This window comes from Pristiophorus japonicus, chromosome 11 (genome assembly GCF_044704955.1).
Source record: "Pristiophorus japonicus isolate sPriJap1 chromosome 11, sPriJap1.hap1, whole genome shotgun sequence".
In the NCBI taxonomy this organism is placed as follows: domain Eukaryota; kingdom Metazoa; phylum Chordata; class Chondrichthyes; family Pristiophoridae; genus Pristiophorus; species Pristiophorus japonicus.
This window is the reverse complement of record NC_091987.1, coordinates 154,051,675-154,072,400: the sequence shown is the minus strand read 5'-3', so window position 1 is coordinate 154,072,400 and position 20,726 is coordinate 154,051,675. Positions and strand designations below refer to the sequence as shown.

The following is a 20,726-nucleotide window of genomic DNA, read 5'->3' as shown; positions in this document are numbered from 1 at the left end:
GGGGAGGGAGGGAGAGTGGGGGAGGGGAGGAAGAGTAGGGGGAAGGGTGTGGGAGAGGGGGGAGGAGAGGAGAGTGGGGGAGGGAGGGGAGGGAGAGTGGGGAGAGGGGAGAGGAGAGTGGGGAGGGGAGGGAGAGTGGGAGAGGGGAGTGAGAGTGGGGGAGGGAGGGAGAGTGGGGGAGGGGAGGGAGAGTGGGGGAGGGAGGGAGAGTGGGAGAGGGGAGGGAGAGTGGGGGAGGGGGAGATAGAGTGGAGAGGGGTAGGGAGAGTGGGGGAGGGGGAGGGAGAGTGGGGGAGGGGGAGGGAGAGTGGGGGAGAAGGAGATAGAGTGGGAGGAGAGGTAGGGAGAGTGGGGGAGGGGGAGGGAGAGTGGGGGAGAAGGAGATAGAGTGGGGGAGGGGTAGGGAGAGTGGGGGAGGGGTAGGGAGAGTGGGGGAGGGGGAGGGAGAGTGGGGAGAGAGATAGAGTGGGGGAGGGAGAGTGGAAGAGAGGTAGGGAGAGTGGGGGAGGGGTAGATAGAGTGGGGGAGGGACGAGAGTGGGGGAGGGGAGGGAGAGTGGGGGAGGGGGAGATGGAGTGGGGAGGAGGGAGAGTGGGGAGGGGAGGGAGAGTGGAGAGGGGAGGGAGAGTGGGGGTGGGAGAGTGGGGGAGAGGGAGAGTGGAGGAGGGGAGGGAGAGCGGGGAAGGGGGAGGGAGAGGGGGAGATAGAGTGGGGGAGGGGGAGGGAGAGTGGGGGAAGGGGAGGGAGAGTGGGGAAGGAGGAGGCAGAGTGGGGAGGAGGAGAGTGGGGAAGGGGAGGGAGAGCGGGGGAGGGGGAGGGAGCGTGGGAGAGGGGGAGGGAGAGTGGGTGAGAGGGAGAGTGGAGGACGGGAGGGAGAGCGGGGGAGGGGGTGGGAGAGGGGGAGATAGAGAGGGGGAGGAGAGTGGAGAGGGGGAGATAGAGTGGGGGAGGGGAGGGAGAGTGGGTGGGAGGGAGAGTGGGGGAGGGGGAGATAGAGTGGGGGAGGGGGAGGGAGAGTGGGAGAGGGGGAGATAGAGTGGGGGGGGGAGGGAGAGTGAGTGGGAGGGAGAGTGGGGAGGGGGAGATAAGTGGGGGAGGGGAGGAGAGTGGCGTGGGCGGGAGAGTGGGGAAGGGGAGCTCTTACCCTAGTGACAGCGGCTGTGTACAGCATGGTGGGAGTGGGGTTGTGGGGAATGGGTTGGGGGAAGGAGGAAGGCCCCACAGCAGGCAGTGTAATCGCCAGGAACAGCAATCAGAGATGGGCTGCACAGGGCTGACTGCCCGGATGAGAACTGAGCTAAACGCAGCCAAAGACACGACAGTCAGTGCCGGGATGTGGCCAAAGAGAGAACAATAGGGAAGTGAAGGGTTATGGGGAGCGGGCAGGGAAGTGGAGCCGAGTCCATGATCAGATCAGCCATGATCGTATTAAATGGCAGAGCAGGCTCGAAGGGCCACATGACCGACTCCTGCTCCTATTTCTTATATTCTGAGAGGCTGTGTTAGCAAGCTGTGGACAAGAAAATTAACCGTATTGCGCACGTACATGGCAACCGATTTGTTTACATAGGATGTACAGCACAGAAAGAGGCCATACGGCCCAACAGGTCTGTGCCGGTATTTATGCTCAACACGAGCTGCCTCCCACCCCTCTTCATCTCCCGCCATCACTATTCCTTTCTCCCTCGTGTGTTTATCTAGCTTTTCCTTAAATACATTGCCTCAACCACTCCCTGTGGTAGCGAGCTCCACATGCTCACACTCTGTGGATTTATTGCTGATCATCTTATATTGACTGCCGCAAGTTTTGGACTTCCCCACAAGTGACAACATCTTCTCTACATTTATCCTATCAAGCCCCTTCATCATTTTAAAGTCCCCATAATGATCAGGTCCCCAGTCTGTCTAGAGCAAGGAGCCACAGCCTGTTCATCCTTTCCTGATGGCTAGAACCTCTGAGCTCTGGTACCATCCTTGTACATTATGATTGCACCCCCTGCAGTGCCTCGATGGCTGTTCTGTGATACAGAGACCAGAACCTGTGCACAATGCTCACCTTACATTGCTGCAATTACCTGCAAATATCAGATGCAAAAATGTACAGGGTCTGGTGCTTGTTTATCAGTGGGTGAAAGCTCGCTCCATCCGTTCCGTTTATCATGTTGCAGGAACTTGATGTCCACCAGCTTAAAGATCTGTCCAGCAGAAAATATTGAACATTATGTCAATCATTCCATTTCTTTGCCCTGACCAATTCTGTGCTCACCCAGGTGAAGTGCAATATTACTATGGATTGGAAGAGTGTTCCATTGCAGCAACCGTTGATACAAAACACACCCAGGTCAGGCATAACTTACAAAAGCACAACACTGCGGGTGTTGCAAATCTGCGAAACACTCAGCGGGTCAGGCAGCCTCTGTAGAGAGAGAAACAGAGTTAACATTTCGGGTCGGTGACCCTTCATCATAAATGGAAAAATGTAGAGATGTAACAGGTTTTTAAGCAAGTGTAGGGGCCGGGTAAGGGGGCAGGGGAGGAGTAAAGTCACCCCATCAGCCTCCACATTCAACGGATCATCCTCCGCCATTTCCACCACCTCCAGGGTGATCCCACCACCAATCGCATCGTCCCCTCCCCTCTCAGCATTCCAAAGGGACCGCTCCCTCTGTGACAGCCTGGCCCATTCCTCAGTCACCCCCAGCACCCCCTCCCCTTCCCCCAGCACCCCCTCCCTTCCTCCAGCACCCCTCCCCTTCCCCCAGCACCCCTCCCCCTCCCCCCTTCCCCCAGCACCCCTCCCCTTCCCCCAGCACCCCTCCCCTTCCCCCAGCACCCCTCCCCCTCCCCCAGCACCCCTCCCCTTCCCCCAGCACCCCTCCCCTTCCCCCAGCACCCCTCCCCTTCCCCCAGCACCCATCCCCCTCCCCCAGAACCCCTCCCCCTCCCCCAGCACCCCTCCCCTTCTCCCGGCACCCCCCCTCTTCCCTCGGCACCCCTCTTCTACCCCCAGCACCCCTCCCCTTCCCCCAGCACCCCTCCCCTTCCCCCGGCACCCCTCCTCTTCCCTCAGCACCCCTCCCCTTACCCCAGCACCCCCTCCCCTTCCCCCAGCACTCCTCCCCTTCCCCCAGCACCCCCTCCCCTTCCCCCAGCACCCCTCCCCTTCCCCCAGCACCCCCTCCCCTGCCCACTGTCCAGGGCCCCAAACACTCCTTCCAGGTGAAACAGCGATTTATTTGTATTTCTTCCAATTTAGTATACTGTGTTCGCTGCTCACGATGTGGTCTCCTCTACATTGGGGAGACCAAACACAGATTGGGTGACCACTTTGCGGAACACCTCCGTTCAGTCCGTAAGTGTGACCCCGAGCTTCCAGTCACCTGTCACTTTAATTCCCCGCTCCACTCTCACTCTGACCTCTCCGTCCTTGGCCTGCTACACTGTTCCAATGAAGCTCAACGTAAGCTTGAGAAACAGCACCTTATCTTTCATTTAGGCACCTTGGTTGCATGCTTTGCCTTTGTTCTTTGCTACATGAGCCAAAGGGTAATCCCATCAACATCTAACCAATCGACCATGCTGCATCAAAAAAATAACGTTCAAGTACATTTGGAAAGTTGGGGAAGAGTTGGTAGAGTACTATGCATTTTCTCCCTGTGATACTCCACCAAGTGGCAGTAAAGTGCACTTTAGTTGCATTGTGAGGTAATAGTCTAAGATTAAGCAAATGTCTTCCTCATCTGCTGGCACGATCTGGTCAGACATCATTCACCCCTTTTCTCCCTCCATCCAGGCCTCTCTCCTACTACTGTTCAGAGAGAGATGTCCAAATAGAACCTCCTTTTCCTTCATACATTCATAGAAATTTACAGCACGGAAGGAGGCCATTTCGGCCCATCGTGTCCGCGCCGGCCGACCAAGAGCTATCCGGCCTAATCCCACTTTCCAGCTCTCGGTCTGTAGCCCTGTAGGTTACGGCACTTCAGGTGCACATCCAAGTACTTTTTAAATGTGGTGAGGGTTTCTAACACCCTTTCAGGCAGTGAGTTCCAGACTCTCACCACCCTCTGGGTGAAGACAGTTCCCTTCAAATCCCCTCTAAACCTCCCCCCAATTACTTTAAATCTGTGCCCCCTGGTTGTTTGCCCACCTGCTAATGACTCCCCTTCAGCACTTGCAGCATCAGACTCGGCAAAGCTGCACCTCCAGCGTGCCGGTTATTGCTGTGGTCATTTCCAACCCTTCAGTAGCAGTGCAGCGTTGTGGTGACCAGCATGCCCCTAACTGTTGCTAGCACCAGGTAATGTGCAGCTCTGCTCCACGTGCTGTGCTCCGACAGTAACGTAGCATTATGCAGTATACCGAGAGACCATCTCATCTCACAACACACACACACAGTTCCCAGAGAGCAGCAATCCACTGCCTGCATTCTCAACCCACGCATTGTTTAATGTTAAACACATTACATCCCTACATAATAACCATTTGTCACCTCTCCATCCTTCCCACAACGGGCAGTGTGCTTTTATCACAAGTCACTGGAAAGCAGAAAGGATAGAGAAGCTGGGGTATGAGATCTTTAGTCCTGTGTATATGACAGTATTTTATTTTTCTTCTATAAAACGTGTGATTAAATAAACGAAACAGTGCCACTAATATTTGAGGCATTCTGGTGGGAAGGATGAGGAGAGGCAATATGAACTAAATGGTACAATATTAAAGGGACACAGGAACAGGGAGAGCTGGGGTGTACATACACAAATCTGTAAAGATGGCAGGACAGGTTGAGGAGGGCAGGTTGAGGAGGCTCTTGAAAAAGGATATGGGATCCATGGCTTTATTAATAGGATCATGGAGTTATACTAAACCTTTATAACACACTGGTTAGTCCTCAGCTGGAGGAAGGAGGACAGTAGGAGTATGTGTTTGTGTATGTACTAGGCACATACAGCAGAGTCTGGTCTCCAGTTGTCTGGGACCCCCTTGCCACTGGACCAAGACCAAGTTCCGTCAAGCCCATGTGGTTGATGGTGTGCAACAGCCACCCCACGTTAAACAAATTCACACACAGGCACCTTCCACACTTTAAGATGAAGTTCGGGAACATCAGGACCCTCATGGACAACCCTAGCAGCAATAGGCTGCACCGCTATTGTTGCTTGGGAACTCGGGCACTTCAACATTGACATCGCTGCCCTAAGCAAGACCCGGCGGGCAGGGGAAGGCCAGCTCAAGGAACAAGATGGTGGCTATACCTTCTTCTGGAAAGGCAAACCAGAAGAAGAACGCCGCCTCCATCGGGTAGGCTTTGCCGTAAAAAATGAGCTAGTGGGCCGTCCCAGAGACACCCCCTGCAGGATAAACGAACGCCTCATGACCCTACGGCTCACCATAGCCTGGAACCAGTGCACTACGGTCTTCAGCGCATACGCCCCAACACTTGACGCTAAGGACAAGACCAAAGAGGAATTCTACTCCAGCCCCGAACATTCCATGTCCCGAGTCCCAATGGGCAACATGCTGATCCTCCTTGGCAACTTTAACGCTAGAGTTGGTAAGGACACAAACCTCTGGGGAGGTGTGATCGTCAGAGAGGGGGTAGGGAAAGCCAACTCCAATGGCACCCTCCTCATGATGAAATGCTGAGAACATGACCTCGTCATAACCATTATCCTGTTCCTTCAGAAGGACAAATATAAAGCCTCATGGCAGCACCCTCGCTCCAAGCACTGGTATCGGCTAGACTACATCATCGTCCGAGCGAGGGACCACAAGGACGTGCGCATCACCCGCGCCATGACAGGAGCTGATGACTGCTGGACGGACCACCGCCTAATGTGCTCTGTCATCTGCATCAATGTAGCAACTGAAACAATGTCACAGGAAGATCAACGCCGGAGCACTCAAAGATCCTGCTAAGAAAGCCCTATTCAGCCAGCGCCTCGCTACCAACCTGACCACTCCCAGTGACCCAGAGATGCAGAGAGCCCACAGCGCCTGGTCTGCCCTCAAAAGCCTCAATAATTAGCACTTGTGAAGAGACGCTCGGTAACTGCACCAGGTAACACCAGGACTGGTTCGACGAGAATGGTCAGGAGATCCAGGACCTATGCCGCAAACACAAGGCATTCTTGAACTGGAAACAGTAACACAACTCGAGATCAAGAAAGCAGCTCTACAGATGTCAGAAGGCCGAGGTCCAACAAAAACCCCATGACCTAAACAACAGATAGTGGGTGGTAAAAGCACAGGAGATCCAGCAACTAGCCGACAACCACAACGTGCAAAGATTCTTTAGTGCAGTCAAGGTGACCTACGGCCCAAGCAGCCAAGGCCCTACCCCACTACTGGCCAAGAACGGAGAGGTGCTCATCAAGGACATAGAGGCAATCAGTGCCCGCTGGAAGGAGCACTTCGAGGATCTCCTTAATCGAGACTCTGTCTTCGACGTGAGTGCCCTTGACTCCGCCCCACAGCATGCCACCCACCACCATCTCAGCACAACCCCAGCCCGGCACGAGGTTGAAAAGGCCATCCAACAACTGAAGAACCACAAGGCCTCAGGAGCAGATGAAATCCCCGCCGAAGCACTAAAACATGGCGGAGAAGCACTACTGGCGCCGAACTCCAAGCCATCGTCAACACCTTCACTGAGGCGTACGATAGTATGGGCCTTACACTAAACATCAGTGAGACAAAGGTTCTCTACCAACCTGCCCCTGCCACACAGCACTGCCCCTCGGTTATCAAAATCCACGATATGGCCTTGGACAACATGAACCATTTTCCATAACTTGGGAGCCTACTGTCAACAAGGGCAAACGTCGATTACTAAGTCCAACACCGCCTCCAGTGTGCCAGTGCAGCCTTCGGTCACCTGAGGAAGAACATGTTTGAAGTCCAGGACCTCAAACCTGGCACCAAGCTCATGGTCTACAGAGCAGTGGTGATACCCGCCCTCCTATATGGCTCAGAGACATGGACTATGTACAGCAGGCACCTCAAAGCACTGGAGAAGTACCACCAACGTTGCCTCCGCAAGATCTGCAAATCCATTGGCAGGATAGGTGCACCAACATCAGTGTTCTCGCTCAGGCCAGCATCCCCAGCATCAAAGCATTGACCACGCTCGATCAGCTCCATTGGGCAGGCCACATTGTTCGTATGCCTGACACGAGACTCCCAAAACAAGCGCTCTACTCGGAGCTCTGACACGGCAAGCGAGCCCCAGGTGGGCAGAGGAAACGTTTCAAGGACACCCTCAAAGCCTCCCTGAAAAAGTGCAACATCCCCACCGACACCTGGGAGTCCCTGGCCCAAGACCGCCCAAAGTGGAGGAGAAACATCCGGGAAGGTGCTGAACACCTCGAGTCTCTTCGTCGGGAGCACGCTGAAGCCAAGCACCGACAGCGGAAGGAGCGCACGACAACCCAGGCACCCCACCCACCCGTCCCTCCAACCACCGCCTGCCCCACCTGTGACAGAGACTGTAGGTCCCGCATTGGACTCATCAGTCACCTGAGAACTCAGCTTAGTGTGGAAGCAAGTCATCCTCGACTCAGAGGGACTGCCTGTGATGATGATGATGTTGAGTATTGGGTTTAATTCTGGGTTTAGGAAGGATGTCAAGGCCTTGGGGAGGGTGCAGGGGAGATTTATTAGAATGGCGCCAGGAATGTGGGACTTCAGTTATGTGGAGAGTCTGAGAAGCTGGGTTGTTCTCCTTAGAGCAGAGAAGGTTTAATAGAGATGTTCACAAGCATGAGGGGTTTTGATAGAGTCGATCGGGAGAAACAGTGGCCGGAGGGTGAGGAACCAGAGGACACAGGTTTCTGTATTGCCTTTAGCTATGTCAGCATGAGAGTTATCTCCCCAAGGTGTGTCAGCTGTGGCTCAGTTGGTAGCATTCTTTCCTCCAATGTCAGAAGGTCATCGGCTCAAGTCTCACTCTTGAGAATTGACTTTAGGAATTTGGCAAAGCAGCAAGTTGTGATCGGGAACGCAGTGCCTGAAAGGATGGTGGAAGCAGATTCAATCGTAACTCTCAAAAGAGACTTCCAGGGAAATGGGACTAACTGGACAGCTCTATCAAAGAGCTAGCACAGGCATGATGGGCCCAATGACCTCCTTCTGTGCTGTATAATTCTATCTAAACCCTCTTGGGGTTTGTCTGGCTGCTAGCAACTGGAGGCTGCAGCAATGACAGGTGGGCCATTGGTGTTAGACATTGACACAGGCCAGCAAAGTGATTTTGCCTGCACAGATCACCCTCGAACATCGGAGCTCATCCCATGTACCCTCATCATGTTGAAACTCTATGCAGCCACACATACGGAAGTCCTGTTATTGTTGCTGAATCCGTCCACAGGCTATAAATGGAGAGAGATATACGCGGATTGGAATGTAGCAAACATAATCCTGCTGTTTACGAAAGGAGGGAGAGGGAAAATAGGAACGATAGACCAGTTAACCTGACATCAGTAGTTGGGAAAATGCTAGAATCTATTATTAAGGACGTGGTAACAGGGCACTTAGAAAATAATAATACAATCGGGCAAAGTCAACATGGATTTATGAAAGGGAAATAGTGTTTGACAAATCTATAGAGTTATTTGAGGATAAAACTAGCAGTGTAGCTATGGGGGAACCAGTAGATGTAATATATTTGGATTTTCAAAAGGCATTCGATAAAGTGCCACACAAGAGGTTATTACACAAAATTAGGGTTCATGGGATTGGGAGTGATATACTAGCATGGATTGAGGATTGGTTAACAGACAGAAAACAAGAGAGTAGGAATAAACGGGTCATTTTCAGGTTGGCAGGCTGTAACTAGTGGAGTATTGCAAATATCAGTACTTGGGCCTCAGCTATTTACAATCTATCAATTACTTAGGTGAAGGACTGAGTGCCATGTATCATGTTTGCTCAAGATACAAAGTTAGGTGCGAAAGTAAGCTGTGAGGAGGATGCAAAGAGGCGGCAAAGGGATATAGACAGCGTTAGTGAATGGGCAAGAATGTGGCAGGTGTAATATAACATGTAGAAATGTGAAGTTATTCACTTTGGTGGGAAAAATAGAAAAGCAGAATATTTTTTTAAAGGTGAGAGACTTGAAAATGTTGGTATTCAGAGAGACCTGGGTGTCCTTGTACACAAATCACTGAACGTTAACATGCAGGTTCAGCAAGCTATTAGGAAGGCAAATAGAATATTAGACTTTATTCCAAAGGGATTGGAAGAACTTTACTGCAATTATATAGGGCTTTGGTGAGACTTTTGGGAGATGCAGGGAGGATGTTTCCCCTGGCTGAGGAATCTATAACTATGGCACACAGTGTCAGAATAAGGGGTCGGCCATTTAGGACTGAAATGAGGAGAAACTTCTTCATTCAGAGGGTTGTGAATTTCTGGAATTCTCTACCCCAGAGAGCTGAGGATACTCAGGTGTTGAGTATATTCAAGACACAGATCGATAGATTTTTGGATACAAAGGGAATTCGGGGATATGGGGATAGTGCTGGATGAGTGCAGCTCCAACAACATCAAGAAGCTTGACACCATCCAGGACAAAGCAGCCTGCTTGATCGGCCCCCATCCACCACCTTAAACATTCACTCCCTCCACCACCGGCGCACCGTGGCTGCAGTGTGTACCATCTACAAGATGCACTGCAGCAACTCGCCAAGGCTTCTTCGGCAGCACCTCCCAAACCCGCGACCTCTACCACCGAGAAGGACAAGGGCAGCAGGCGCATGGGAACACCACCACCTCCACGTTCCCCTCCAAGTCACACACCAGCCTGACTGGGAAATATATCGGCATTTCCTTCATCGTGGCTGGGTCAGAATCCCTCCCTAACAGCACTGTGGGAGCACCTTCACCACACGGACTGCAGCGGTTCAAGAAGGCGGCTCACCACCACCTTGTCAAGGGCAATTAGGGATGGGCAATAAATGCCGGCCTGGCCAGTGATGCCCACATCCCAGGAACAAATAACAATAAAGTGGAGTTAACTTAGAAGAACAGCCATGATCTTATTAAATGGCGGAGTCGGCCCAAAGGACAGAATGGCCTTCACCTGCTCCTAATTCTTATGTTCTATATACCCACGGTGTGCCAGCTGTGGCTCAGTGGGTAGCACTTTCGCCTCTGTCAGAAAGTTGTGGGTTCAAGTCCCACTCCAGAGACTTGAGCACAAAATCTAGGCTGACACTACAGTGCAGTGCTGAGGGAGCGCTGCACTGTCGGAGGTGCCGTCTTTCAGATGAGAGGTTAAACCGAGGCCCCATCTGCTCTTTCAGGTGGACGTAAAAGAATTTTCAAACAAAACGCAAGGGAGTTGTCCCGAGTGTCCTGGCCAATATTTATCACTCAACCAAACAGATTATCTGGGCACTTACCTCATTACTGTTTGTGGGAGCTTGCTGTGCACAAATTGGGTGACGCGTTTCCTACATTATAATAGTGACTACACTTCAAAAATAACTTAGTTGGCCGCAAAGTACTTTGAGACATCCTGAGATCATGAAAGGTGCTACATAAATGCAAATGTACAGGGTGGAGTTCTCATTTGGATTGTGTCAGTGGCAGTACACCACCCAGAGACAAAACAGCACCGCAAATCAAATATAAAGTAAATGTACACAGTCACATTCATCCTCAGGCCGTTCCCACTGAATTCGCACAAGATGTTAGTTCAGATATTTGTAATCACTAACAGTTACTTACTTCTGTCCTTTCCACGTTATTATTTTGGTGAATTTCATGTAATCTTTTTTACCAGTGTTGAATAAATATTCTCCATCATCTGTCCCATTGACCTGAAAATGTATTAAATGCTGTTAGCTAAAGCTCATACTTTACATCATTTCTTGGTAACCAGTGTAACACACTCCTGCTGATCACACGTAATTAGACAAGCAGAAACTCTCTACACGGTAATAAATGCATCGATTTTTCAATGTTCTTGAGATATGGCTGACCCCTGGGAACCAGACTGATTCCTGGGATGGGGGGATTGTACTATGAGGAGAGATTGAGTAGACTAGACCGATATTCTCTGGAGTTTAGAAAAATGAGAGGTGATCTCATTGAAACATACACAATTCTTACAGGGCCTGACAGGGTAGATGGAGGGAGGATGTTTCCCCGGGCTGGGGAGTCTACAACCAGGGGTCACAGTCTCAGAATAAGGGGTCGGCCATTTAGGACTGAGATGAGGAGAAACTTCTTCACTCAGAGGATGGTGAATCTTTGGAATTCTCTGCCCCAGAGGGCTGTGGGGGCTCAGTCTTTGAGTATATTCAAGACGGAGATCGCTAGATTTTTGGATATTAAGGAAATCAAGGGATATGGGGACAGTGCAGGAAAGTGGAGTTGAGGTAGATGATCAGCCATGATCTCATTGAATGGCGGAGCAGGCTCGAGGGGACGAATGGCCGACTCCTGCTCCTGATTCTCATGTTCACATGTTCTACCCCAACAAGACAATTGTTATTGCCCATCCTTAGCTGCCCTGAGGGCATTAAGAGTGAACCGTATAGGGTGGGACTGGAGTCAGATGCCAGCCAGGTCGGGTAAGGAGGGAGGTTACCATTCCTGAAGGACATTAGTGAATCAGTTGGGTTTTTACAACAATCCAGTAACTTTTACAGTCATTCCTAATATTTAAATTTCACAGCTTGTCATAGTGGGCTCTGATCTGTTAATCAGTTTAACACCATAACCACGAGGCTACCTTACCTGGCTACATTCTATTGCTTCAGGTAGCACCATAACCGGATAGTCTGTTAGTGGCATCTGACCTGAGAATGTGCGCACCCTTTAAAGAGGCACTTCCTTCAGCAAAAGATGTTTCGCAAACACATTCTGCTTTTGGGAGAGGAGCGAGCGATGTGGTATTTTCATTGTGGTGATGTCACAATGCCACGGCCTGACATTGCATCAGAGTTTGGTAAATGCAGTCAACTCACTGTCACTGTAAAAGTATTTGTAGAGAGGGCTGGATTTTCAGTTTGATGCGGCCTCTATTTTACCCCTGAGGGGCAGCAATGGCGGCGGTGCGCTCCTCCGGGCGGGTGGCCAGCTTCCAGCGCCCTGCCGGGACATTCGGGACCAGTATCGACGGGGTGCAGAGCATTACTGCCTGGGAGATGCGAGCCGGTGTACAACGCCCCTTGTATGACACCGGATCGATTTTTGACTCCCGCCCAATCCGTAGCACGCCCTGGTGGGACCGCCTGTGAAAGCGGGCAGTCCAACCTATACTGGCCACAGCGAGGTAAGTACTATCCACCTCAGGTAAGTGTGATTGGTTTTTGTTTGCGATTTATGTTGAGGTGGCGTGGGCTATGTATTGGGGATGTTTTTTTTTCTGCCCAGGCCTCTCTCAGAGCGCTCCTGGGCCGGCTGTTTAGCTCGAGATTTTCCCATGCTCAGCCGGCCTAGCGCCCTGAGAGAGGTGTGCAACGTCTCCCTTAGTGCTCCGCCCCACACTCAGGGCCCAGCTGCCCAATGGTACTGACTGAGGCGCAAACTGTTCCCGGCGGCTAACCTTACTGCCCCACCGCCATTACCGCCCCGAAATCAGAAAAGCCCAAAATCCAGCCCTGAGTTTTTATACAATATCAGCATTTCTAATCTAGTATTGCGCCTGTATTTAGCACATATGTTAATTCAGAAAGCAGGCAGGAAAATCGTAAAGCCGATATTTGCATTGCAGTCAGTACTGCTGGATTTTAAATACCTGTGGCACTGACCTCACCTGACATATGCAGCTCAGGCGCGTTTTAATCCTGCTTATATGCAAAAAATTGTCCCATGAATTTCATTTGGCTCGACCAATCTATGTAAAGAGTTTTATAACAGGTGCACACTCACAGCATTACATGTTTCACAGACATCGGGCCTGAAAATGTGGCTTCAAACTGTTGTGTATCTGTAAAGCATGCACTCCCATATTCTGCCACCAGTGAGCGCATCCCCTGAAGTCCCAAGAGATCCCAGCATCCCTTGGGAGCACTGTATATAAGCCGGCCCCTAAGGCCTGTTCCTCACTCTGGAGTATCTTAATAAAGACTGAGGTCACTGTTACTTTAACCTCCCTGTGTGCAGTCTTATCTGTGTTAGGAACACAATAACTGGCGACAAGTATACGAATCCAATACAAAGATGCAGCAAACTGTGGGCATCCTGGAGAAGCTCTCGGAGGGTGAGGACTGGGAAGCTTTTGTCGAATGGCTAGACCAGTACTTTGTAGCCAACGAGCTAGACGGAGAAGGAAGCGCTGCAAAAAGGAGAGCGGTCCTCCTCACGGTCTGCGGGGCACCGACCTACAGCCTCATGAAGAATCTTCTGGCTCCGGTGAAACCCACAGATAGGTCATATGAGGAGCTGTGTATATTGGTTCGGGAGCATCTTAATCCGAGGGAGAGCGCGCTGATGGCGAGGTATCGGTTCTACACGTGCCAGCGATCTGAAGGTCAGGAAGTAGCGAGCTACGTCGCTGAGCTAAGGCGACTTGCAGGACAATGTGAGTTTGATGGCTACCTGGAGCAGATGCTCAGAGACTTTTTTGTACTGGGCATTGGCCACGAGACCATCCTACGAAAACATTTGACTGTAGAGACATCGACCCTCAGTAAGGCCATTGCGATAGCACAGGCGTTTATGTCCACCAGTGATAACACTGAACAAATCTCTCAGCACACAAGTGCTAGCAATGTTCATAAATTAAATGGAATTGTGTTTGCGAGCAGAAATGTACAGGGCAGAAACCACGAGTCTGCAACTGCCAGCAGGCCTCAGGTGACCCAAGTGACTCAGAGTCCACAACAAAGGATGAATGCAAGAAAATTCACAACTTGTTGGTGTTGTGGAGGCTCCCATTCAGCCTATTCATGCCGCTTCAAAGGATATGTTTGCAAGAGCTGTGGAACAATGGGGCACGTCCAACGAGATTGCAAACGAGCTGCAAGCTCTGCAAAACCTGCTAACCACCACGTGGCAGAGGAACATCGGTCCATGGTGGATCAAAGCAATTTCGAGCCTCAGAGAGAGGAGGCAGATGCTGAAGTACATGGGATGCACACATTTTCGACGAAATGTCCACCAATAATGCTAAATGTAAAATTGAATGGTTTACCCATAGCCATGGAACTGGACACTGGTGCTAGCCAATCCATCATGAGTAAAAAGATGTTTGAGAGACTGTGGTGCAACAAGGCACTCAGACCAGTCTTGAGCCCCATCCACACGAAACTGAGAACGTACACCAAAGAGCTCATCACTGTCCTGGGCAGCGCCATGGTCAAGGTCACCTACGAGGGCATGGTGCATGAACTGCCACTCTGGATTGTCCCGGGCGATGGCCCCACACTGCTTGGAAGGAGCTGGCTGGGCAAAATCCGCTAGAACTGGGATGACATCCGAGCGCTATCACATGTCGCTGAGGCCTCATGTACCCAGATTATTATCAAATTTGCTTCCTTTTTGAGCCAGGCATTGGAAACTTTTCCGGGGCGAAGGTGCAGATCCACTTGGTCCCAGAGGCACGACCCATTCACCACAAGGCGCGAGCGGTACCTCACATGATGAGGGAGAGAGTGGAAATCGAGCTGGATAGGTTGCAACTCAAGGACATCATCTCCCCAGTGGAATTCAGCGAGTGGGCCAGTCCGATTGTTCCAGTACTCAAAAGTATGGTGCGGTCAGGATTTGCGGTGATTATGAAGTAACTATTAATCATTTCTCGCTACAAGACCAACGCCCGTTACCGAAGGCAGACGACCTATTTGCGACGCTGGCAGGAGGCAAGACATTCACCAAGCTTGACCTGACTTCGGCCTACATGATGCAGGAGCTGGAGGAGTCTTCAAAGGGCCTCACCTGCATCAACACGCACAAGGCACTGTTCATCTACAACAGATGCCTGTTTGGAATTCGGTTGGCTGCAGCGATCTTCCAGAGAAACATGGAGAGCCTACTCAAGTCGGTACCATGCATGGTGGTTTTTGAGGACAACATATTGGTCACGGGTTGGGACACCGTCGAGCACCTACAAAACCTGGAGGAGGTCCTCCAGCGACTGGATCGCGTAGGGCTGCGGCTGAAGAGGTCGAAATGCATCTTCATGGCAACAGAAGTGGAGTTTTTAGGGAGAAAGATCGCGGCGGATGGCATTTGGCCCACAGATGCCTAGACAGAGGCAATCAGGAACGCGCCCAGGCCACAGAACGTCACGGAGCTGCGGTCATTCCTAGGACTCTTCAACTATTTTGGTAACTTCCTACCGGGCTTAAGCACCCTCTTAGAGCCCCTACATGTGTTATTGCATAAAGGTGAGAACTGGGTATGGGGAAAAATACCAAGCAATTGCTTTTGAGAAAGCCAGAAATATTTTATGCTCTAACAAGCTGCTTGTATTGTATAACCCATGTAAAAGACTTGTGTTAGCATGTGATGCGTCGTCATACGGAGTCGGGTGTGTATTACAACAAGCTAAAGTTGCGGGGAAGTTGCAACCTGTTGCCTATGCCTCCAGGAGCTTGTCTAAGGCTGAGAGGGCCTACAGAATGATTGAGAAAGAGGCATTAGCGTGTGTGTTCGGGGTAAAGAAAATCAGTATATGTTTGGCCTCAAATTTGAGCTGGAAACCGATCACAAGCCCCTCATATCCCTGTTCGCTGAAAACAAGGTGATAAATACTAATGCCTCAGCCCGCATACAAAGGTGGGCACTCACGCTATCAGCGTATAACTATACCATTCGCCACAGGCCAGGCACCGAGAACTGTGCAGATGCTCTCAGTCGGCTACCATTGCCCACCACGGGAGTGGAAATGACGCAGCCTGCAAACTTGTTGATGGTGGCGCAGCCCGCAGACTTGTTGATGATCATGGAAGCATTTGAAAATGCTAAATCACCTGTCACGGCCCGCCAGATTAAGACTTGGACCAGCCAAGATCCTCTGCTGTCCCTAGTAAAAAAGTGTGTACTGCATGGGAGCTGGGCCAGCATCCCCGTTGAAATGCAAGAGCTAATCAAGCCGTTCCAGCAGCGAAAGGACGAGCTGTCCATTCAGGCAGACTGCCTGTTGTGGGGTAACCGCGTAGTGCTACCCAAAAAGGGCAGGGAGACGTTCACCTCGGATCTCCATAGCACACATCCGGGTATAGTAATGATGAAAGCGATAGCCAGATCCCATGTGTGGTGGCCCGGTATCGACTTAGACTTAGAGTCCTGTGTACGGCAATGCAACGTATGTGCTCAGTTGAGCAATGCGCCCAGAGAGGCACCACTAAGTTTGTGGTCCTGGCCCTCCAGACCATGGTCGAGGATCCATGTCGCCTATGCGGGCCCGTTTCTCGGTAAAATGTTCCTGGTGGTGGTGGATGCTGTTTCAAAATGGATTGAACATGAAATAATGTCGGGAAGCACCGCCACCGCCACCATTGAAAGCCTGAGGGCCATGTTTGCCACCCACAGCCTGCCTGACATACTGGTCAGTGACAATGGGCCATGTTTCACCAGTGTCGAATTTAAAGAATTCATGATCCGCAATGGGATCAAACATGTCACCTCGGCCCCGTTTAAACCAGCCTCCAATGGGCAGGCAGAGCGGGCAGTACAAACAATCAAACAGAACCTTAAACAAGTCACAGAAGACTCACTCCAAACCCGCCTGTCCCGAGTACTGCTCAGCTACCGCACGAGACCCCACGCGCTCACAGGGGTGCCCCCGGCTGAGCTACTCATGAAAAGGACACTTAAAACCAGACTCTCACTGGTTCATCCCAACCTGCATGATCAGGTAGAGAGCAGGCGGTAGCAACAAAATGTAAACGATGGTGGCGCCACTGTGTCACGCGAAATTGATCTGAATGACCCTGTGTATGTGCTAAACTATGGACATGGACCCAAGTGGATCGCGGGCACAGTGATAGCTAAAGAAGGGAGTAGGGTGTTTGTCGTCAAACTAGACAATGGACAAATTTGCAGAAAGCACCTGGACCAAACGAGGCTGCGGTTCACAGACTGCCCTGAACAACCCACAGCAGACACCACCTTTTTCGAGCCCACAACACACACCCAAAGGATCAACGACACCACCCCGGACCAGGAAATCAAACCCATCACGCCCCACAGCCCAGCAAGGCCAGGCTCACCCAGCAGCCCTGCAGGACCAACAACACGCCAGCCCAGTGAGGGCACAGCCAACACACCAGAACAGACATTTGTACCGAGGCGGTCCACCAGGGAAAGAAAGGCTCCCGACCACCTCACCTTGTAAATAGTTTTCACTTTGACTTTGGGGGGGGAAGTGATGTTGTGTATCTGTAAAGCATGCACTCCCATGTTCCACCACCAGGGAGCGCATCCCCTGAAGTCCCAAGGGATCCCTGCATCCCTTGGGAGCAATGTATATAAGCCGGCCCCTAAGGCCTGTTCCTCACTTAATGAAAACTGAGGTCACTGTTACTTTAACTTCACTGTGTGCAGTCTCATCTGTGTTAGGAACACAATACACACATGTTGGGCAAAAATATCGGGATTGGCTCAAATAACCACTGACCTGTTCTACCAATTGATTATTTGATTGGCTAAATGTGAACAGATCAGATCAAAAGTCGCAAAAATGATGTACAGGTCATCAGGAAGTGGCAAAATCAAATCCCAAAGTCTTGTCAAAGCTATTGTTCACAAAACCGGACCGTGCAATCACATCACTGACATTTATTCACACTGTTTTTGGCTGACACCGTGGGTAGCACACTCACCTCTGAGTCAGCAGGTTGTGGTTTCAAGTCCCACTCCAGGGAATTGAGCACATAAATCCAGGCTGACATTCCCAGTGCAGTACTGAGGGAGTGCTGCACTGTCAGAGGTGCCATCTTTCAAACGAGACATTAAACCGTCTGCTCTCTCAGCTGGATGTAAAAGATTGCATGACACTATTTCGAAGAGCAGGGGAGTTATCCCCGGTATCCTGGCCAATATTTATCCCTCAATCAACATAACAAAAAAAAAATAGATTTTCTGTTCATTATCACATTGATGTGTGTGGGAGCTTGCTGTGCACAAATTGACTGCCACGTTTCTCACATTACAACAGTGACTACACTCCAAAAGCGCTTTGAGGCGTCTGGTGGTCGTGAAAGGCGCTATATATATATCTTTTCTTTCTTTGCTCAGGTCAGCATATACAGCTAAAAACAACTGCCTCTAACTTCCCCGGGAGTTCCACCAGCCTCCCAACTCCGTCCATCCACCCTTTACAAAGCAACGATGGCCCGGGGCAGAGCTGGAAGCAGGGGTTCCCGACACCAGCAGTTTCTGGGCCTGCCCCAGAGCAAGAAATCTAATGTTAAACTGGGCTCAACGCAAGGAAGGGTGGCACTGGTGGAGAACAGAGGAGACCTTGGCTGATTGGTTCTTGTCTCAGCATTGTGTGGGAGCAGTAACAAGTCGGTACAGCTGGTGATAATGGCAAAGTGATATGTAAATAAAGAAAGCAATAAATAGTAAGGTCACCTGTGTATGACACAGAGATACATAGAGCAAGTTGGTCAGGTGTATGGAGAAACATTTACTGGCTAGGGTAATGGGGAAAATGAGGGCAGTGTTTGAGACAGACGACAGAGAGACAGGCAGATATATGTATGATGGGGCTGGGGTATCTATGAGGTCAGGATGTAGACAGAATAATTTTGGACAGTGAGACGATGACCAAGGTGGGAGCAATAAAACCAGAAAACGCTGGAAATCTCAGCGGGTCAGGCAGCATCTGTGGAGAGAGAAACAGAGTTAACGTTTCAGGTCGGTGACCCTTCGTCAGAACTGGTGAAAGTTTGAAATGAACAGATTCTTCAGGAGCATTGAAAGGGGGAGGGGAGGGAAGAACAAAAAGGGAAGGTCTGTGATAGGGGGAAGGCAGGAGAGATTCGAGAGACAAAAGGGATGGTGGGTAAAAATGAGATGGTAATGGCAGAAGTTAGGAAACAAAAGATGAGTCTGTACGGGGTGTGAATGGCGGTATCATCACCGGTTGCCATGGAAAACAGAGAGAAAAATAAAAAGGGTGGGGTTTGTAAAAGAAAAAGGAGGAAAGGCTACAACATATGGGCCGAGATTATGGTCTGAAATGTTGGGAAGCACCTCTGACTGTGGAATTTCAAATGGGATGTTATATTAGCGGGATATTGTTGGTAGGAAAAACACTTAAAGGTGCATTGGCAGTACAATGAGGGGTTACTGAGTAATGATATCTTGTTGACAGACACAGTATATAATTAGGCAAACAATGTGGGGATAATGGATGTAGCTGATTATAAATAAAGGTTTTATAGAACGTGGCAGCATATTTGCCTGTGTCTGACCCGGAGTAAATAGCAACACCTCATACGCATTCCTCAATAGACTCAGTCAGGAATGTGGGAAGAAGCACTTAGCTCTGATTTTCCCACATGAGCTGTGTATGCAAATTGTGAGGTTATTGTGGGGAGAACACAAGGTTATTTCTGCCAATGTACTTTAAAAGATTAGACAACAAATTCTGGATTATTAGTACAAAGACATTAGATGTTAATATAAGGGTAATTTTAAATTTCTGCACTCCCAATGTAGGGAATCACATGCCAGGAAGACATATCAGAATCATCAGGGTGGGAGCAGGCTTGTGTGGACTATAAACACCAGTATAGACCAGTTGACCCCAATGGCCTGTTTCTGGACTGTAGATTCTATGTAATTTTCCCTCCTCATCTTTCTCGGCCTGTCTTTGATATGGTTGGCCATACCATCATCTTACAACACCTCTCTTCACTAGTCCAGCTCAGTGGGACTGCCCTCGCCTGGCTCCACTCTGACCTATCTGATTGTAGTCAGAGTATTTCCTGCAATGGCTTCGCTTCCTGCTCCTGAGTCAGAAGGTTGTGGGTTCAAATCCCACTCCAGGAACTTGAGCACATAAATCTAGGCTGACCCAACTGACCTGCTCACCTCTTACCTTCCTCTGTTTCAAGTATTTCTCCAATTTTCCCTTAAAAGGTGCAATGGTCCTGGATAAAGCATTCCATGCTACACAGCTCTCTGTGGGCAGAAATTTCTGCTAACTCCTCTCCTCACTCTCTTAGTGATCATTTTAGTGACCATTTTAAATCAGTGACCTTGTGTTATCATGATAACAGCTGTGGCTCAGTGGCCAGTACCCTCGCCTCTGAGTCAGAAGGTTCTGGGTTCAAGTCGCACTCCAGGGACTTGAGCACATAAATCTAGGCTGACACTCCCAGTGCAGTGCTGAGGGAGTGCCGCACTGTCGGAGGTGCCATCTTTCAGATGAGATGTTAAACCGAGGCCCCGTCTGCCCTCTCTGGTGGACATAAAAGATCCCATGGCACTATTTCGGAGAAAAGCAGAGGGGTTATCCCCGGTGTCCTGGCCAATGTTTATCCCTGAATCACCATAACAAAAAAAACAGTTTATTTGGTCATTATCACATTGTTGTTTGTGGGAGCTTGCTGTGCACAAATTGGCTGCCACGTTTCCCAAATTGCAACATTGACTACACTCCAAAAGTACTTCATTGGCTGTAACGTGCTTTGAGACGTCCGGTGGTCGTGAAAGTCGCAATATAAATACAAGTCTTTCGATTCCCAGTCCTGCACTAGTACATTTGGATACCCAAGGATCTGTCCTTGGCCCCCTCCTCGTCCTCATCTATATTC

General features: G+C 50.4%; 1 protein-coding gene across 1 annotated transcript in view; it reads right to left on the bottom strand.

The window, feature by feature from the left end:
* Positions 1-20,726, bottom strand: part of LOC139275618 (lysosome membrane protein 2-like) — a 243,343-nt gene that overhangs the window by 64,851 nt on the left and 157,766 nt on the right. Inside the window, exons 7-8 of the mRNA XM_070892790.1 lie at positions 10,732-10,823; positions 2,076-2,195 (exon numbers count right to left, since the gene is read on the bottom strand). Of these exons, the coding sequence (XP_070748891.1) occupies positions 2,076-2,195; positions 10,732-10,823 (212 nt within the window). The remainder of the gene's footprint in view (positions 1-2,075; positions 2,196-10,731; positions 10,824-20,726) is intronic.